At 47.3% G+C, this 14,647-nt stretch overlaps 1 protein-coding gene across 5 annotated transcripts in view; it reads left to right on the top strand.

Annotated features, from left to right (window-relative positions):
- Nucleotides 1-14,647, top strand: part of MDM4 (MDM4 regulator of p53) — a 214,033-nt gene that overhangs the window by 84,429 nt on the left and 114,957 nt on the right. For all 5 annotated transcript variants that reach the window (XM_063955239.1, XM_063955236.1, XM_063955235.1 and 2 more), the window contains one exon: nt 14,447-14,580. In XM_063955239.1, the coding sequence (XP_063811309.1) occupies nt 14,447-14,580 (134 nt within the window). The remainder of the gene's footprint in view (nt 1-14,446; nt 14,581-14,647) is intronic.

Raw genomic sequence — 14,647 nt, 5'->3', positions numbered from 1 at the left:
TGCATCGGCCCGTGGGTACTGGGCTTTACACTGACCCCAGCAGTCATCTGTCCCTTGAAATAACTGTAGTTAGAAAATCTTGGTGATACTATCTGAGGATAGCTGGCACATGCCAATTATTAAATGTGTTTGCCGCAGGCATGATCTGATTTCCAGGCATGTTGCTAAATGTAATTGGAAGATTACCATATCAGCACTAAAGCACTGTAGTGTTGCAGGAAGAAGTACAATTGTCCAATGCTCAGAAATTATATTATTATGTAAAACACTTTTTATTTTTATTTTTTTATTTTTAAAGAACAGTTTTGCTTTGATCTGTTAAATGACACAGTGGCGAAATGTACTGGTGTCTGCTACCGTATGTGCCTCTCTGAATAAGATTTGCATTTATTATCGCCATCTAACCTCCAGAAGTAATGGAAACTCTTCACAGCCATCAATTCTAATCTCCAAATTAAGATATTAAACAATGGCAGATTTATTTGTGTGACAACGAATCAATCACTTTTTTATTTTTTTTTATTTTTTTTTGCTTTGGTGACTGACCAGGATGCTATTACAAAAGTTTCTAGAAGATTAAAATAAAATTAAAAAAAGATAAATGAATAAGCAAGTGAAGGGTACGGTTAGCATCTCTGTCAGTGAGTTATTAAATGTACTGCAATTTCATTACTAATATGTCAATTCTGTCTGCTGGTCTGTGACATATTTGAAACACTTATGCATTTAAATAACTTATTTAGCTGCAATTGGTGCGGGGGAGGAATATAGGATGTAAAACATTTAAGAGATGTCACACTTCTTGCTGAGCTTCATTCGCTTCTTGTAGTTCATCTCTAGGTGTCTTTTTCACTGCATAAAAATCATCTTGCACTTTCTTACCTACTGCTATAAAAATCACACATTCTCATAGATTGCACGGAAGATAACTTTTATGAATACATTATTGGGAGCAATTTACAAATGTGAGAGCCGGCTACATGACTGTTCACACCAGCCCAATGTATTAATGGGCGCATCGTTCTTTGCACTTTTTTTTTTTTTTTTGTGCTCTCAGCATTAGTACTTACATGAGTCCATGTTGAGGCACTTATCATTTGCATCTTGGCTCCCTATTTGCTATTGGGCTCATACACACTAGATAAGGTATTCCCACCCTCATTCCTCAAGGCACACTAACAGTGCATATTTTCTTGATATCCAGGCTTCAGTACAGACAGTTAAATCAAAATAACTGAGGTACTAATTAAGTCACCTGTGCTCAAGCATGGATATCATTAAAACCTGGACTGTTAGGGTGCTTTGAGGACCGAGGTTGGGGATGCCTGCACTAGATAAAGTAGTATACAGATGATAGGTCGACGCCATATGTTTGACATGTAAAAGGTCGACAGGTTCTGTACTTTACCTACCAGGTGGACGACACTTAGGAATAATAACCTATGCCGAGTGTAGCAAGGCGTCTTGCCTGAAGCATGGCGAGTGAAGCACTGCTTGGGGTAACATGGTTAAACATACAAAATGACATCCAAAAATGCAAAAACAAGTGTCAACTTTTTTTGTGTCCACTATATCCATGTCTACTTTTTTTTATTACTATGTCGACCTTCTGTACCCGTCGACCTTTTTATTGTTGACCGATTGACCATGTCGATCATATGGGTAGACTTAGTGGCTGTCTGCCTAAAATTGGTGGACCTAATGATCCACACCCAGATCCTATATAATGAAAGGCTAATGCTGTTCCTCACCTCTGAGGGAAATCAAGTTTTTTGCACAACGGCAGACACAAGATGGCACCAGATGGAGCAATTCAAGTGTTTCTCAGTTCGGGCGTGTACCGCCGCCGGTGCTGACGTTAGTTATGTTACGTAATTTTGACGGGCTGCTAACTAGTAAAGCAGTATTGCCTCTAGTGCACATAGGATATCTGCCATTGGAGAGATCGATGGTCGCTACTGTATAGTGATTGCAAGGACTGTACTCGGAGAAGCACACAATATAACTGGAGTGCTGCATGTTTTGCTTTTTGTTGTGCACAGTGCAGGGAATACAGATAATCCTTTAACATGTAAATGGCACATTTAATTTGACTCCTATGGAAAATATCAAGTAATGGGGTTTCTGCAACAGAGTACATTGGTTTCCACAGGGAAACATCGGAGGTTGTAGAGTGGATCTGGATCCAGAGGCACCAACAGGTAAAGCTTTAGCTGTCCTAGGATGCATAGGGGCCTCCTCTATAACCCCGCTCCATTTTGAGTTGGTGCATGCAGCAGCAGGTCACTGAACAGGGGGACTGTGCTGAGCAGCCATGAAAGCTTTTCCTATGAAATAATTTGACTTTACTAACTGAGCTGACAGCACTGTAAGTCAGTGTGACATTCAGTGCTGCAGCTCCATCACCTCCCAAGCTGCGCAGCACACTCCCGTTGGCCTGGTTCCCAGGTACCTGCGGCGGAGGCGTCCCTGCTTAGGCACGGTCACAGAATGCTCTCCAGGATCGCGTGGCTGCTACATGGAGGAGGTAAGAGGGTCTCCTAGACGGGACCCGCCATTAAACCGCAATCCATCCGCCGTCTGGGGAGACGGACCGTGGCACTGGCGTTGACACTTCACTGGGCAGGGACCCCACTAGACCACCAGGGCAGGTGTATTAACACTAGTTTAATGGGGCACCATAGTACCTGGGGTGGAAGACCATCATAGGGGAGGCGGTGCTTGACCTGTAGCCTCTCCCACACCCAGGGCACCATCTCCATGCAGATTTCCCGCCCTGGAGCTGCCTCACTCTCCCTCTTTCTGGGCGCCATCTTAACAGCATAGCAGCGGCAGGTCTCCGTGATTCCTGGTCAAGGTCTCCCATGTAAAGCCGCCTGTGTACAGCATGGACTTGCATATCCTACATGTCTTAGACAGCGTTAGTTGAGAAAAGCTCCAGTGCAGCAATATTGTACATAATTTTTGCATTGCATATTACTGTGTGCCTGTAGCTGCAGTGTGGTTTCACTTTCAGTGTTTCCCAGATATAACGGTCACTATATTTTGTACCCTGGTCTAGGTGCGTTTGGGTCAAAAAATATAGTTGTGCACAAAGTTTATTTGTATACCTATATAAGTATATTATTCCTGTGTTAGTCACATTATACCCGGTCTTATTCCACAGGTTAATAATCTGGCTGGCTAATAATCGTACTGTGTAAGTCCAATTTTTGACATTGTGCCATATCTAACAAAAATGGCAGCAAATCTACAGAAGCTCCTGCAAAATGCAGAGAATGCTCCACGGATTTATCAGAGGGGGAATTAATGCATGATGGTCTCTGTACTGCTTGTCATGCACCTCCCAGTCAGTCCGCAGCCCCTGCAATTAATCAGGAGCCACCATAGGTAGCATTCACTACCCTGCTAGGTACTCTTGTGGAGCGCCTTGCGCTCCCTATGGGGCCGCTTATGCCATTACCTCCACAAATTGTCCCGATGGTTAATCAGTCTTGGACGGAAAATTTGTCCAAATGCAACAACTAAACCAGTCGCCGGTTAGACTGAAATCTACCTCGGGTCACTCCTGTGTCCCTGGTGCTTCTAAGCGGGCTGCTTCCTCAGTCTGTGAACCTCTCTGATCTCTCATCTGAAGAGGTAAGGGGGGAGCATACGGTCCTGTCGGACACTGAATTCTGTGTTACGGATAGAATCGCCATTATTGATTTCTCTATCGTCCTAGTGGATGCTGGGGTTCCTGAAAGGACCATGGGGAATAGCGGCTCCGCAGGAGACAGGGCACAAAAAGTAAAGCTTTTCCAGATCAGGTGGTGTGCACTGGCTCCTCCCCCTATGACCCTCCTCCAGACTCCAGTTAGATTTTTGTGCCCGGCCGAGAAGGGTGCAATTCTAGGTGGCTCTCATAAAGAGCTGCTTAGAGAAAGTTTAGCTTAGGTTTTTTATTTTACAGTGATTCCTGCTGGCAACAGGATCACTGCAACGAGGGACAGAGGGGAGAAGAAGTGAACTCACCTGCGTGCAGGATGGATTGGCTTCTTGGCTACTGGACATCAGCTCCAGAGGGACGATCACAGGTACAGCCTGGATGGTCACCGGAGCCGCGCCGCCGGCCCCCTTGCAGATGCTGAAGTAAGAAGAGGTCCAGAATCGGCGGCTGAAGACTCCTGCAGTCTTCTAAAGGTAGCGCACAGCACTGCAGCTGTGCGCCATTTTCCTCTCAGCACACTTCACACGCAGTCACTGAGGGTGCAGGGCGCTGGGGGGGGGCGCCCTGGGAGGCAAATGTAAACCTATATAAAGGCTAAAAATACCTCACATATAGCCCCCAGAGGCTATATGGAGATATTTAACCCCTGCCTGTATTCACAAAATAGCGGGAGACGAGCCCGCCGAAAAAGGGGCGGGGCCTATCTCCTCAGCACACGGCGCCATTTCCTCTCACAGCTCCGCTGGTCAGGACGGCTCCCAGGTCTCTCCCCTGCACTGCACTACAGAAACAGGGTAAAACAGAGAGGGGGGGCAAATTTAATGGCAATATCTTGATATATATAAAGCAGCTATAAGGGAGCACTTATTATAAGGCTATCCCTGTCATATATAGCGCTTTTTGGTGTGTGCTGGCAGACTCTCCCTCTGTCTCCACAAAGGGCTAGTGGGTCCTGTCTTCGTTTAGAGCATTCCCTGTGTGTCTGCTGTGTGTCGGTACGTGTGTGTCGACATGTATGAGGACGATATTGGTGTGGAGGCGGAGCAATTGCCAAATATGGGGATGTCACCTCCTAGGGGGTCGACACCAGAATGGATGCCTTTATTTATGGAATTACGGGATAGTGTCAACACGCTAAAGCAGTCGTTTGACGACATGAGGCGGCCGGACAATCAATTAGTGCCTGTCCAGGCGCCTCAAACACCGTCAGGGGCTGTAAAACGCCCTTTGCCTCAGTCGGTCGACACAGACCCAGACACAGGCACTGATTCCAGTGGTGACGGTGACGAATCAACCGTATTTTCCAGTAGGGCCACACGTTATATGATTTTGGCAATGAAGGAGGCGTTACATTTAGCTGATACTACAGGTACCACTAAACAGGGTATTATGTGGGGTGTGAAAAAACTACCTATAGTTTTTCCTGAATCAGAAGAATTAAATGACGTGTGTGATGAAGCGTGGGTTGCCCCTGATAAAAAGCTGATAATTTCAAAGAAATTATTGGCATTATACCCTTTCCCGCCAGAGGTTAGGGAGCGCTGGGAAACACCTCCTAGGGTGGACAAGGCGCTAACACGCTTATCAAAACAAGTGGCGTTACCTTCTCCTGAGACGGCCGCACTTAAAGATCCATCAGATAGGAGGATGGAAAATATCCAAAAAAGTATATACACACATGCAGGTGTTATACTACGACCAGCTATAGCGACTGCCTGGATGTGCAGTGCTGGGGTAGTTTGGTCAGAGTCCCTGATTGAAAATATTGATACCCTGGACAGGGACAATATTTTACTGTCGTTAGAACAAATAAAGGATGCATTTCTTTATATGCGTGATGCACAGAGGGATATCTGCACACTGGCATCACGGGTAAGTGCTATGTCCATTTCGGCCAGAAGAGCTTTATGGACGCGACAGTGGACAGGCGATGCGGATTCAAAACGGCATATGGAAGTTTTGCCGTATAAAGGGGAGGAGTTATTTGGAGTCGGTCTATCAGATTTGGTGGCCACGGCTACAGCCGGGAAATCCACCTTTCTACCTCAAGTCACTCCCCAACAGAAAAAGGCACCGACTTTTCAACCGCAGCCCTTTCGTTCCTTTAAAAATAAGAGAACAAAGGGCTATTCATATCTGCCACGAGGCAGAGGTCGAGGGAAGAAACAGCAACAGGCAGCTCCTTCCCAGGAACAGAAGCCCTCCCCGGTTTCTACAAAAGCCTCAGCATGACGCTGGGGCTTCTCAAGCGGACTCGGGGACGGTGGGAGGTCGTCTCAAAAATTACAGCGCGCAGTGGGCTCACTCGCAGGTAGATCCCTGGATCCTGCAGATAATATCTCAGGGGTACAGGTTGGAATTAGAGACAGATCCACCTCGCCGTTTCCTGAAGTCTGCTTTACCAACGTCCCCTTCCGAAAGGGAGACGGTTTTGGAAGCCATTCACAAGCTGTACTCTCAGCAGGTGATAGTCAAGGTACCTCTTCTACAACAAGGGAAGGGGTATTATTCCACTCTATTTGTGGTACCGAAGCCGGATGGCTCGGTAGGGCCTATTCTAAATCTGAAGTCCTTGAACCTGTACATAAAGAAGTTCAAGATGGAGTCACTCAGCAGTGATAGCGAACCTGGAAGAAGGGGACTTTATGGTATCCTTGGACATCAAGGATGCGTATCTCCACGTTCCAATTTACCCCTCACACCAGGGGTACCTCAGGTTCGTTGTACAAAACTGTCACTATCAGTTTCAGACGCTGCCGTTCGGATTGTCCACGGCACCTCGGGTCTTTACAAAGGTAATGGCCGAGATGATGATTCTTCTTCGAAGAAAAGGCGTATTAATTATCCCATACTTGGACGATCTCCTAATAAGGGCAAGGTCCAGAGAACAGCTAGAGATGGGATTAGCAATATCTCAAGAGGTGCTAAAGCAGCACGGATGGGTTCTGAATATTCCAAAATCCCAATTAATGCCGACAACTCGTCTGCTGTTCCTAGGGATGATTCTGGACACGGTTCAGAAAAAGGTTTTTCTTCCCGAGGAAAAAGCCAAGGAGTTATCCGACCTGGTCAGGAATCTCCTAAAACCAGGAAAGGTGTCTATACATCAATGCACGCATCTTCAGATGCACCTGCGGATAACCCTGTCTCCAAGGACAAGGGTATCTCTTCTGTGGTGGTTGCAGAGGGCTCATCTATTGGAGGGCCGCAGATTCGGCATACAGGATTGGATCCTGGTGACCACGGACGCCAGCCTGAGAGGCTGGGGAGCAGTCACACAAGGAAGAAACTTCCAGGGAGTGTGGTCGAGCCTGGAAAAGTCTCTTCACATAAACATTCTGGAACTAAGAGCAATCTACAATGCTCTAAGCCAGGCGGAACCTCTGCTTCAAGGAAGACCGGTGTTGATCCAGTCGGACAACATCACGGCAGTCGCCCATGTAAACAGACAGGGCGGCACAAGAAGCAGGAGTGCAATGGCAGAAGCTGCCAGGATCCTTCGCTGGGCGGAGAATCACGTGATAGCACTGTCAGCAGTGTTCATCCCGGGAGTGGACAACTGGGAAGCAGACTTCCTCAGCAGACACGATCTTCACCCGGGAGAGTGGGGACTTCATCCAGAAGTTTTCCACATGCTAATAAACCGTTGGGAAAGACCAATGGTGGACATGATGGCGTCTCGCCTCAACAAAAAACTGGACAGGTATTGCGCCAGGTCAAGAGATCCGCAGGCAATAGCTGTGGACGCGCTGGTAACACCTTGGGTGTACCAGTCGGTGTATGTGTTTCCTCCTCTGCCTCTCATACCAAAGGTATTGAGAATCATACGGCAAAGCGGAGTAAGAACGATACTAGTGGCTCCGGATTGGCCAAGAAGGTCTTGGTACCCGGAACTTCAAGAGATGGTCACGGACGATCCGTGGCCTCTACCTCTAAGACAGGACCTGCTTCAGCAGGGACCGTGTCTATTCCAAGACTTACCGCGGCTGCGTTTGACGGCATGGCGGTTGAACGCCAGATCCTAAAAGGAAAAGGCATTCCAGAAGAAGTCATTCCTACCTTGATTAAGGCAAGAAAGAAAGTCACCGCGAAGCATAATCACCGCATTTGGCGGAAATATGTTGCGTGGTGCGAGGATCGGAGTGCTCCGACGGAGGAATTTCAACTGGGTCGTTTCCTACATTTCCTGCAATCAGGATTGTCTATGGGTCTCAAATTGGGATCTATTAAGGTTCAAATTTCGGCCCTGTCAATATTCTTCCAAAAAGAATTGGCCTCAGTTCCTGAGGTCCAGACTTTTGTCAAAGGAGTACTGCATATACAGCCTCCTGTGGTGCCTCCGGTGGCACCGTGGGATCTAAATGTAGTTTTAGATTTCCTCAAATCCCATTGGTTTGAACCACTAAAAAATGTGGATTTGAAATATCTCACATGGAAAGTGACTATGTTACTGGCCCTGGCGTCCGCCAGGAGAGTATCTGAACTGGCGGCTTTATCTTATAAAAGCCCTTATTTAATTTTCCATTCGGATAGGGCAGAGCTGCGGACGCGTCCGCATTTTCTCCCTAAGGTGGTATCAGCGTTTCACCTGAACCAGCCTATTGTAGTGCCTGCGGCTACAAGCGACTTGGAGGACTCCAAGTTGTTGGACGTTGTCAGAGCTTTAAAAATATACATTTCAAGGACGGCTGGAGTCAGAAAATCTGACTCGCTGTTTATACTGTATGCACCCAACAAGTTTGGTGTGCCTGCTTCTAAGCAGTCGATTGCTCGTTGGATTTGTAACACAATTCAACTTGCACATTCTGTGGCAGGCCTGCCACAGCCTAAATCTGTTAAGGCCCATTCCACAAGGAAGGTGGGCTCATCTTGGGCGGCTGCCCGAGGGGTCTCGGCATTACAACTCTGCCGAGCAGCTACGTGGTCAGGGGAGAACACGTTTGTAAAATTCTACAAATTTGATACCCTGGCAAAGGAGGACCTGGAGTTCTCTCATTCGGTGCTGCAGAGTCATCCGCACTCTCCCGCCCGTTTGGGAGCTTTGGTATAATCCCCATGGTCCTTCCAGGAACCCCAGCATCCACTAGGACGATAGAGAAAATAAGAATTTACTTACCGATAATTCTATGTCTCGGAGTCCGTAGTGGATGCTGGGCGCCCATCCCAAGTGCGGATTATCTGCAATACTTGTACATAGTTATTGTTAACTAATTCGGGTTATTGTTTAGGGAGCCATCTTTCAGAGGCTCCTCTGTTATCATACTGTTAACTTGGTTTAGATCACAAGTTGTACGGTGTGATTGGTGTGGCTGGTATGAGTCTTACCCGGGATTCAAAATCCTCCCTTATTGTGTACGCTCGTCCGGGCACAGTACCTAACTGGAGTCTGGAGGAGGGTCATAGGGGGAGGAGCCAGTGCACACCACCTGATCTGGAAAAGCTTTACTTTTTGTGCCCTGTCTCCTGCGGAGCCGCTATTCCCCATGGTCCTTTCAGGAACCCCAGCATCCACTACGGACTCCGAGAAATAGAATTATCGGTAAGTAAATTCTTATTTTCCCTGCCCCGGTGTTTGCTTTTAAGCATATCCTTCAAATGAGGAGGCTACTATGGCAAAGAGAACTGATAAGTTTAAACAGCAGAAGGTGGTAATAACTGTTTTACCCCATTCTGATCATTTACTGGACTTCAGACGGGAACCCTGGTCTAATCCCGGGAAGAAATTCTCTATTCTTAAACAGGCTTTGGCTCGCTACCCTCTCCCTGCACAGTTGTGTAACAAATGGGAGACGCTGCTGCCGGTGGATTCTCATGTCACGCGCCTAGTGGTGTCATCCACTCTGCCTGTCACCACTGTCACCTCCCTGAGGGAGCCGACAGATAAGAGTGTTGAGGGATGCCTGAAATCTGTATACTCCCTTACAGGGGCTATTCGTAGACCCACTATAGCTGCCTCTTGGGCTGCAAAAGGTATTGAGGCGTGGGTTCAGGCGTTAGAGGAATAGCTGTCTGAGGATATCTCTGACAATGCCAGACAATACCTGTCTCATATTACCACCGCTTCTTATCACTTTGAAGCGTCCTCTGAGGTGGGAGTATTGGCGGCCAAGGCGTCTGCTACGTCTGCCCTGGCGCGCCGCATACTGTGGTTGAGGTCATGGAAAGTGGATTTGGACTCCAAGAAGACTTTGGAAGTCCTCCGCTTCACTAGGGACATTTTTGTTTGGGGAAGACCTACAGTAAATAAAATTTTGTCTGAACTGGCAGCTGCGAAGACAGCTTATCTCCCCACTACTAATCCTTCTCAGAAGGCAAAAAGTACCACTTTTCGCTCCTTTTGGCCTCAAGTGAAAGTGAAAGGTCAGCCATACCCTAGACAATCTTGCGTTTACAAAACCTCCAAGGCAAAGCAGTCTTCGGCAGCCCGTCAGCCTGCTGCAAAACATGGCAAGCCTGCTGCATGATGGGGCGGGCCTCCCCCTGGGGGACCCCAGGGTGGGAGGCTGAATTCTACAGTTCGCCCAGGTCTGGCCCACGGCCACTTCAGACGCTTGGGTACTGGAAATTCTCTCACGGGTACGCGGTCTCATTCAAGAGACGTCCGCCTCACCAGTTCTGCACAACGACTCTCACATCGGATCCGTAGGAAGCACAGGCTCTACAAACGGTTGTAAGTTCTCTCCTGAGTACTGGAGTGGTTGTGCCATTTTCTCAGCCACAGAGGGGCAGAGGATATTACTCGACCCTGTTTCTGGTCCCAAAACCCAATGGGTCCTACTGGCCTATGCTTGACCTCAAATCTTTGAACAAGTTTGTGAGTGTGTCCAAGTTTTATATGGAAATGCTGCGCTCAATACTGCTGGCTATGGAACCCGGAGACTATATGGTATCCCTGGATATACGGGATGCATATCTGCATATTCCTATTACCATCTCGCATCAGCAGTTCCTGCGGTTTGCTATTGGCGACCTTCACTACCAATTCCAGGCTCTGCGATTTGGACTGGCTACGGCTCCCTGGATCTTCACCAAGGTCATGGCTGTGATGACATCCCACCTCGTCGCCAGGGAATCAGAATCCTCTCGTACTTAGACGACCTACTGATTCTGGCAAGTTCACACGAAGTCCTCAGTCATCTACAACTGATGGTGACTTTCCAATTTTAGCCACCCGTGGGCTTGCAGGAAAAAGTCCTCGCTGGTCCCAGCTCAGGGCATGGTGCACCTAGGGGCACTCTTGGATACACACAGAGACTATTCCTGTCTCCAGACAAGGTCCTAAAACTTCAGGACATAAGGTACTTACTTCATCGCCCCAGAGTGTCAGTACATTTGGCGATGCAAGCACTTGGCTTGATGGTGTCATCCTTCGACATGTTAGAGAGTATGCTCAATTACACACTCATAGTCTGCAACGGCTGATCCTATCCAAGTGGGACGGCCTACCTCATCGGATCAGGTACCAAGTGGTTTGTTTGACTCCAGAGGTTCGGCTGTCCTGGTGGCTCCAGGACCAGCAATTGAGCAGTGGTCATCCATTCTGGATCCCCAACTGGGTCCTACTGACAACGGACGCCAGTCTTCAGAGATGGGGAGCGGTGTTGGAGCAACACTCGTTTCAGGGTCGTTGGACCAAGGAAGAATCACTCCTTCCAGGCCTGGTACGGAACAGGTATGTTCAGGTACATTCAGACAACGCCACCACAGTAACATACATAAACCATCAAGGCGGCTCTCGAAGCCGCATGGCAATGTTGGAAATGTCAAGTCTTCTGTTGGGCGGAACGCTGTCTTCCAGCCATATCGGCAGTGTTCATTCCAGGCATCCTGAACTGGTAAGTGGACTTTCTCAGTTGCCAGGACGTTCACTCCGGAGACTGGAGCCTTCATCCAGTGGTCTTCCTACTCCTGGTGGAATAGTGTGGTCGACCATACGTTGTCCTCATGGCATATTGACACAATCACAGTGCTCCGATCTTCGGATCAGGAACCAGGGATCCAAAGGCAGTGTTTGTGGACGCACTGGCGGTCCTCTGGAGCTTTCAGCTGCCTTGCATATTCCCTCCAGTGACACTCCCGCCCAGTTGCGGGAGTTCAAGCAAGAAGGAGGTATGATAATTCTAGTCTCTCCTGCGTGGGCCAGATGGTATTATTTCTCAGACCTGCAGGATGTGTCGACAGAGCGTTCCCCCCCCCCCCCCTTCTTCCTCAGTGTCAAGAACTCCTCGTACAGGGCCCTTGCCTCTACCCGGACCTGGCCAGACTAGCTTTGACGGCGTCGCTCTTGAAGCATCACTCCGGGGGCCAAAGGATTTACTGGGGCGGTTATTCACTCTACTGAAGGCCCGCAAACAGTCTTCTGACCGGATTTATTACAGGGTTTGGCATTCTTACTTCACCTGGTGTGCTAAGAATTGTCACTTGTAGATTCAGAACTTCAAGGATTCTGGCTTTTCTACAAATAGGCTTAGACTTAGGTCTACGTATGGCCTCCCTCAAGGTTCACATTTCTACCTTATTATGGTTTAAGCGCAAAATTGCTTTTATACCTGATGTTCATACATTCACTCAGGGTGTTCTACGTATTCAGCCTCCCTATGTCCCTCCAGTGGTTCCATGGGACCTGTCTATTGTATTGAGAGCCCTTGAAGAGTCTTCCTTCGAACCTCTTGAATTGGTCGACCTCAAATGGCTGACGGCCAAGGTCCTGTTCTTGCTGGCTATTGCCTCTTCAAGAAGGGTCTCGTACTTAGGCGCTCCGTCCTGTCGTCTGCCCTTTCTGATTTTGCCACCGTGACAGGGCGGTTCTCCGAACCAGGCCCGGTTACTTGTGTAAGGTGGTATCATCTTTCACCTCAACCAAGAGATTGTGGTCCCAGCCTTTATCTCTACGGACTTGTTGGCTAAAGAAAGGTCTTTAGATGTTGTTAGGGCTCGCTGCGTCTATGTGGACAGGACTGCCTCTTAGACGGTCTGATGCCCTATTAGTCTTGTTTGGATTCCACAAACGTGGCTTGCCTGCGAATAAGCAAACCTTGGCCAGATGGATTAGAATGGTGATTGCACATGCTTACGAGCAAGCTGATGTTCCAGCTCCTGCTTTGATTAAGGCCCATTGTACCCGGTCTGTTGGACCTTCTTGGTCAGCCCGCCGTGGCACGTCTGCAGAACAATTGTGAAAGGCAGCTACGTGGTCCTCAAACACGTTTTTTAGATTCTATGCCTTGTGATACATTCACCTCCCAGGATGCTTCTGTTGGACACCGGATTCTCACATCCGCTAAGGCGCGTCCCCTCCTTGAGGAACTGCTTTAGGATATTCCTGATGTTTCCCTGTAGAAACCAATGTACCCTGCTGCAGAAAAGGGGAGTTATGGTAGACTTACCATTGTTAACTCCTTCTGCGAAGTACATTAGGTTCCACAGGGCGCCCACCCTGATGCACCTAGCTTCTTTGGGTTTGTATGGCATTAGCTACTGTTACCTTCTCCTGTAATGAGATTGTGTTCTTATGTGACTGACATCTGCCTTCTCTCTTGCCTGCTCCTGCAATGGACTGGTTAACGAAACTGAGCTCAGTGTCTGGAGGCGGGGTAATAGATGAGACCCCTATGCATCATGGGACAGCTAAAGCTTTACCTGTTGGTGCTTCTGGATCCAGATCCACTCTACACCCCCAAAGGTTCCCTGTGGAACCCAATGTACTTCGCAGAAAGAGATTTAACAATGGTAAGTTTACCATAACGCTCCTTTTTAGCCACTGTTCCTGCTGCATCATTACTTAAAACGAGCCGGCGAGAATGTTTTTCTAAAATATTTATGTTGAGGGATAATGCAGATGTGTGCAGCGGCACTCACTGTTGTGGCAATTTGTTGTATGTTACCAACCAACAAGTAGCCTGAGAGATGTAGGCTGTGCAGTAATTCTGGCCACTACGCCCGCATTTTTAAAGCCACAATCATTTACACGGTAAAACCAGGTTGGTTTTGTCTTGTAAATGATTGCTGCTTTAAAAATGTGGGCATACTCGCTAAAATTCCTGCACAGGCTGCATCTCTCAGGCTATTGCATAAGCCCCTATAACTTATGTGTAGCACTTGTAGGTTGGGCCAATGGTTCAGTTTGCCAAAATGGCTAGAAGTACAATGTATCCTATTTACACTTTTCAAATGGTTGTTTTATTTATTAATGTCGGTAGACTCTCAAAAAAGGAAACATTTGTTACAGTACGGTTATATAGATATTGTTAATACTTACATTTAGTGTTGCTTATGCGGTACTCTGTGTTTTTCATCAGTTGCGTATTTGCTTTCTTGAGAGAGAGGATTAGTATTATATCTGTGAATATGGCTGCAGATCTATTAGTAAAAATCACACCTTTTGTAGTAACCTTGCTTCCTTTGTAACTAGGGCCTGAATTAGCAGAAAATGGGAGATGCAGTAATAGTTTATGAAAGCCTACATTTGCATGTTTGTATGATGTGTATGATGAGAGAAGCTTTTGCAGAAGTGCTTGTAGAATCAATTATGGTTTTATGTTAATAAACAATATCTTCTCCTTAGCGAGTCCTAGGGGGAAATTCAAATGTAATCGCTACCGAAGTGACAAAAGATCGCAGAATTTTTCATTTTATTCATCCTTGACAAAGATTGTGCATGATGGACATTCTTGTTTGATGTGATTTTACGTTTGCATGCCATGTAATGTGTGGTTTTTTTTTTCCATCTCCTCTTAGGTTATGCATTATTTGGGACAGTACATAATGGTGAAACAGCTGTATGACAAGCAACAGCAACACATTGTTCACTGTGGCACTGATGAACTGGGACACTTATTAGGCATTACAACATTTTCTGTCAAGGACCCCAGGTAATAAGTTGTGGTGTGTGTGTTTTTTTTTTTTTTAAAGCTTTTAAATGCATTTCTGTAATTCTGA

This window comes from Pseudophryne corroboree, chromosome 2, assembly GCF_028390025.1.
Source record: "Pseudophryne corroboree isolate aPseCor3 chromosome 2, aPseCor3.hap2, whole genome shotgun sequence".
NCBI lineage: Eukaryota > Metazoa > Chordata > Amphibia > Anura > Myobatrachidae > Pseudophryne > Pseudophryne corroboree.
The sequence above is the reverse complement of the archived record's forward strand: the minus strand, read 5'-3'. Positions and strand labels throughout refer to the sequence as shown.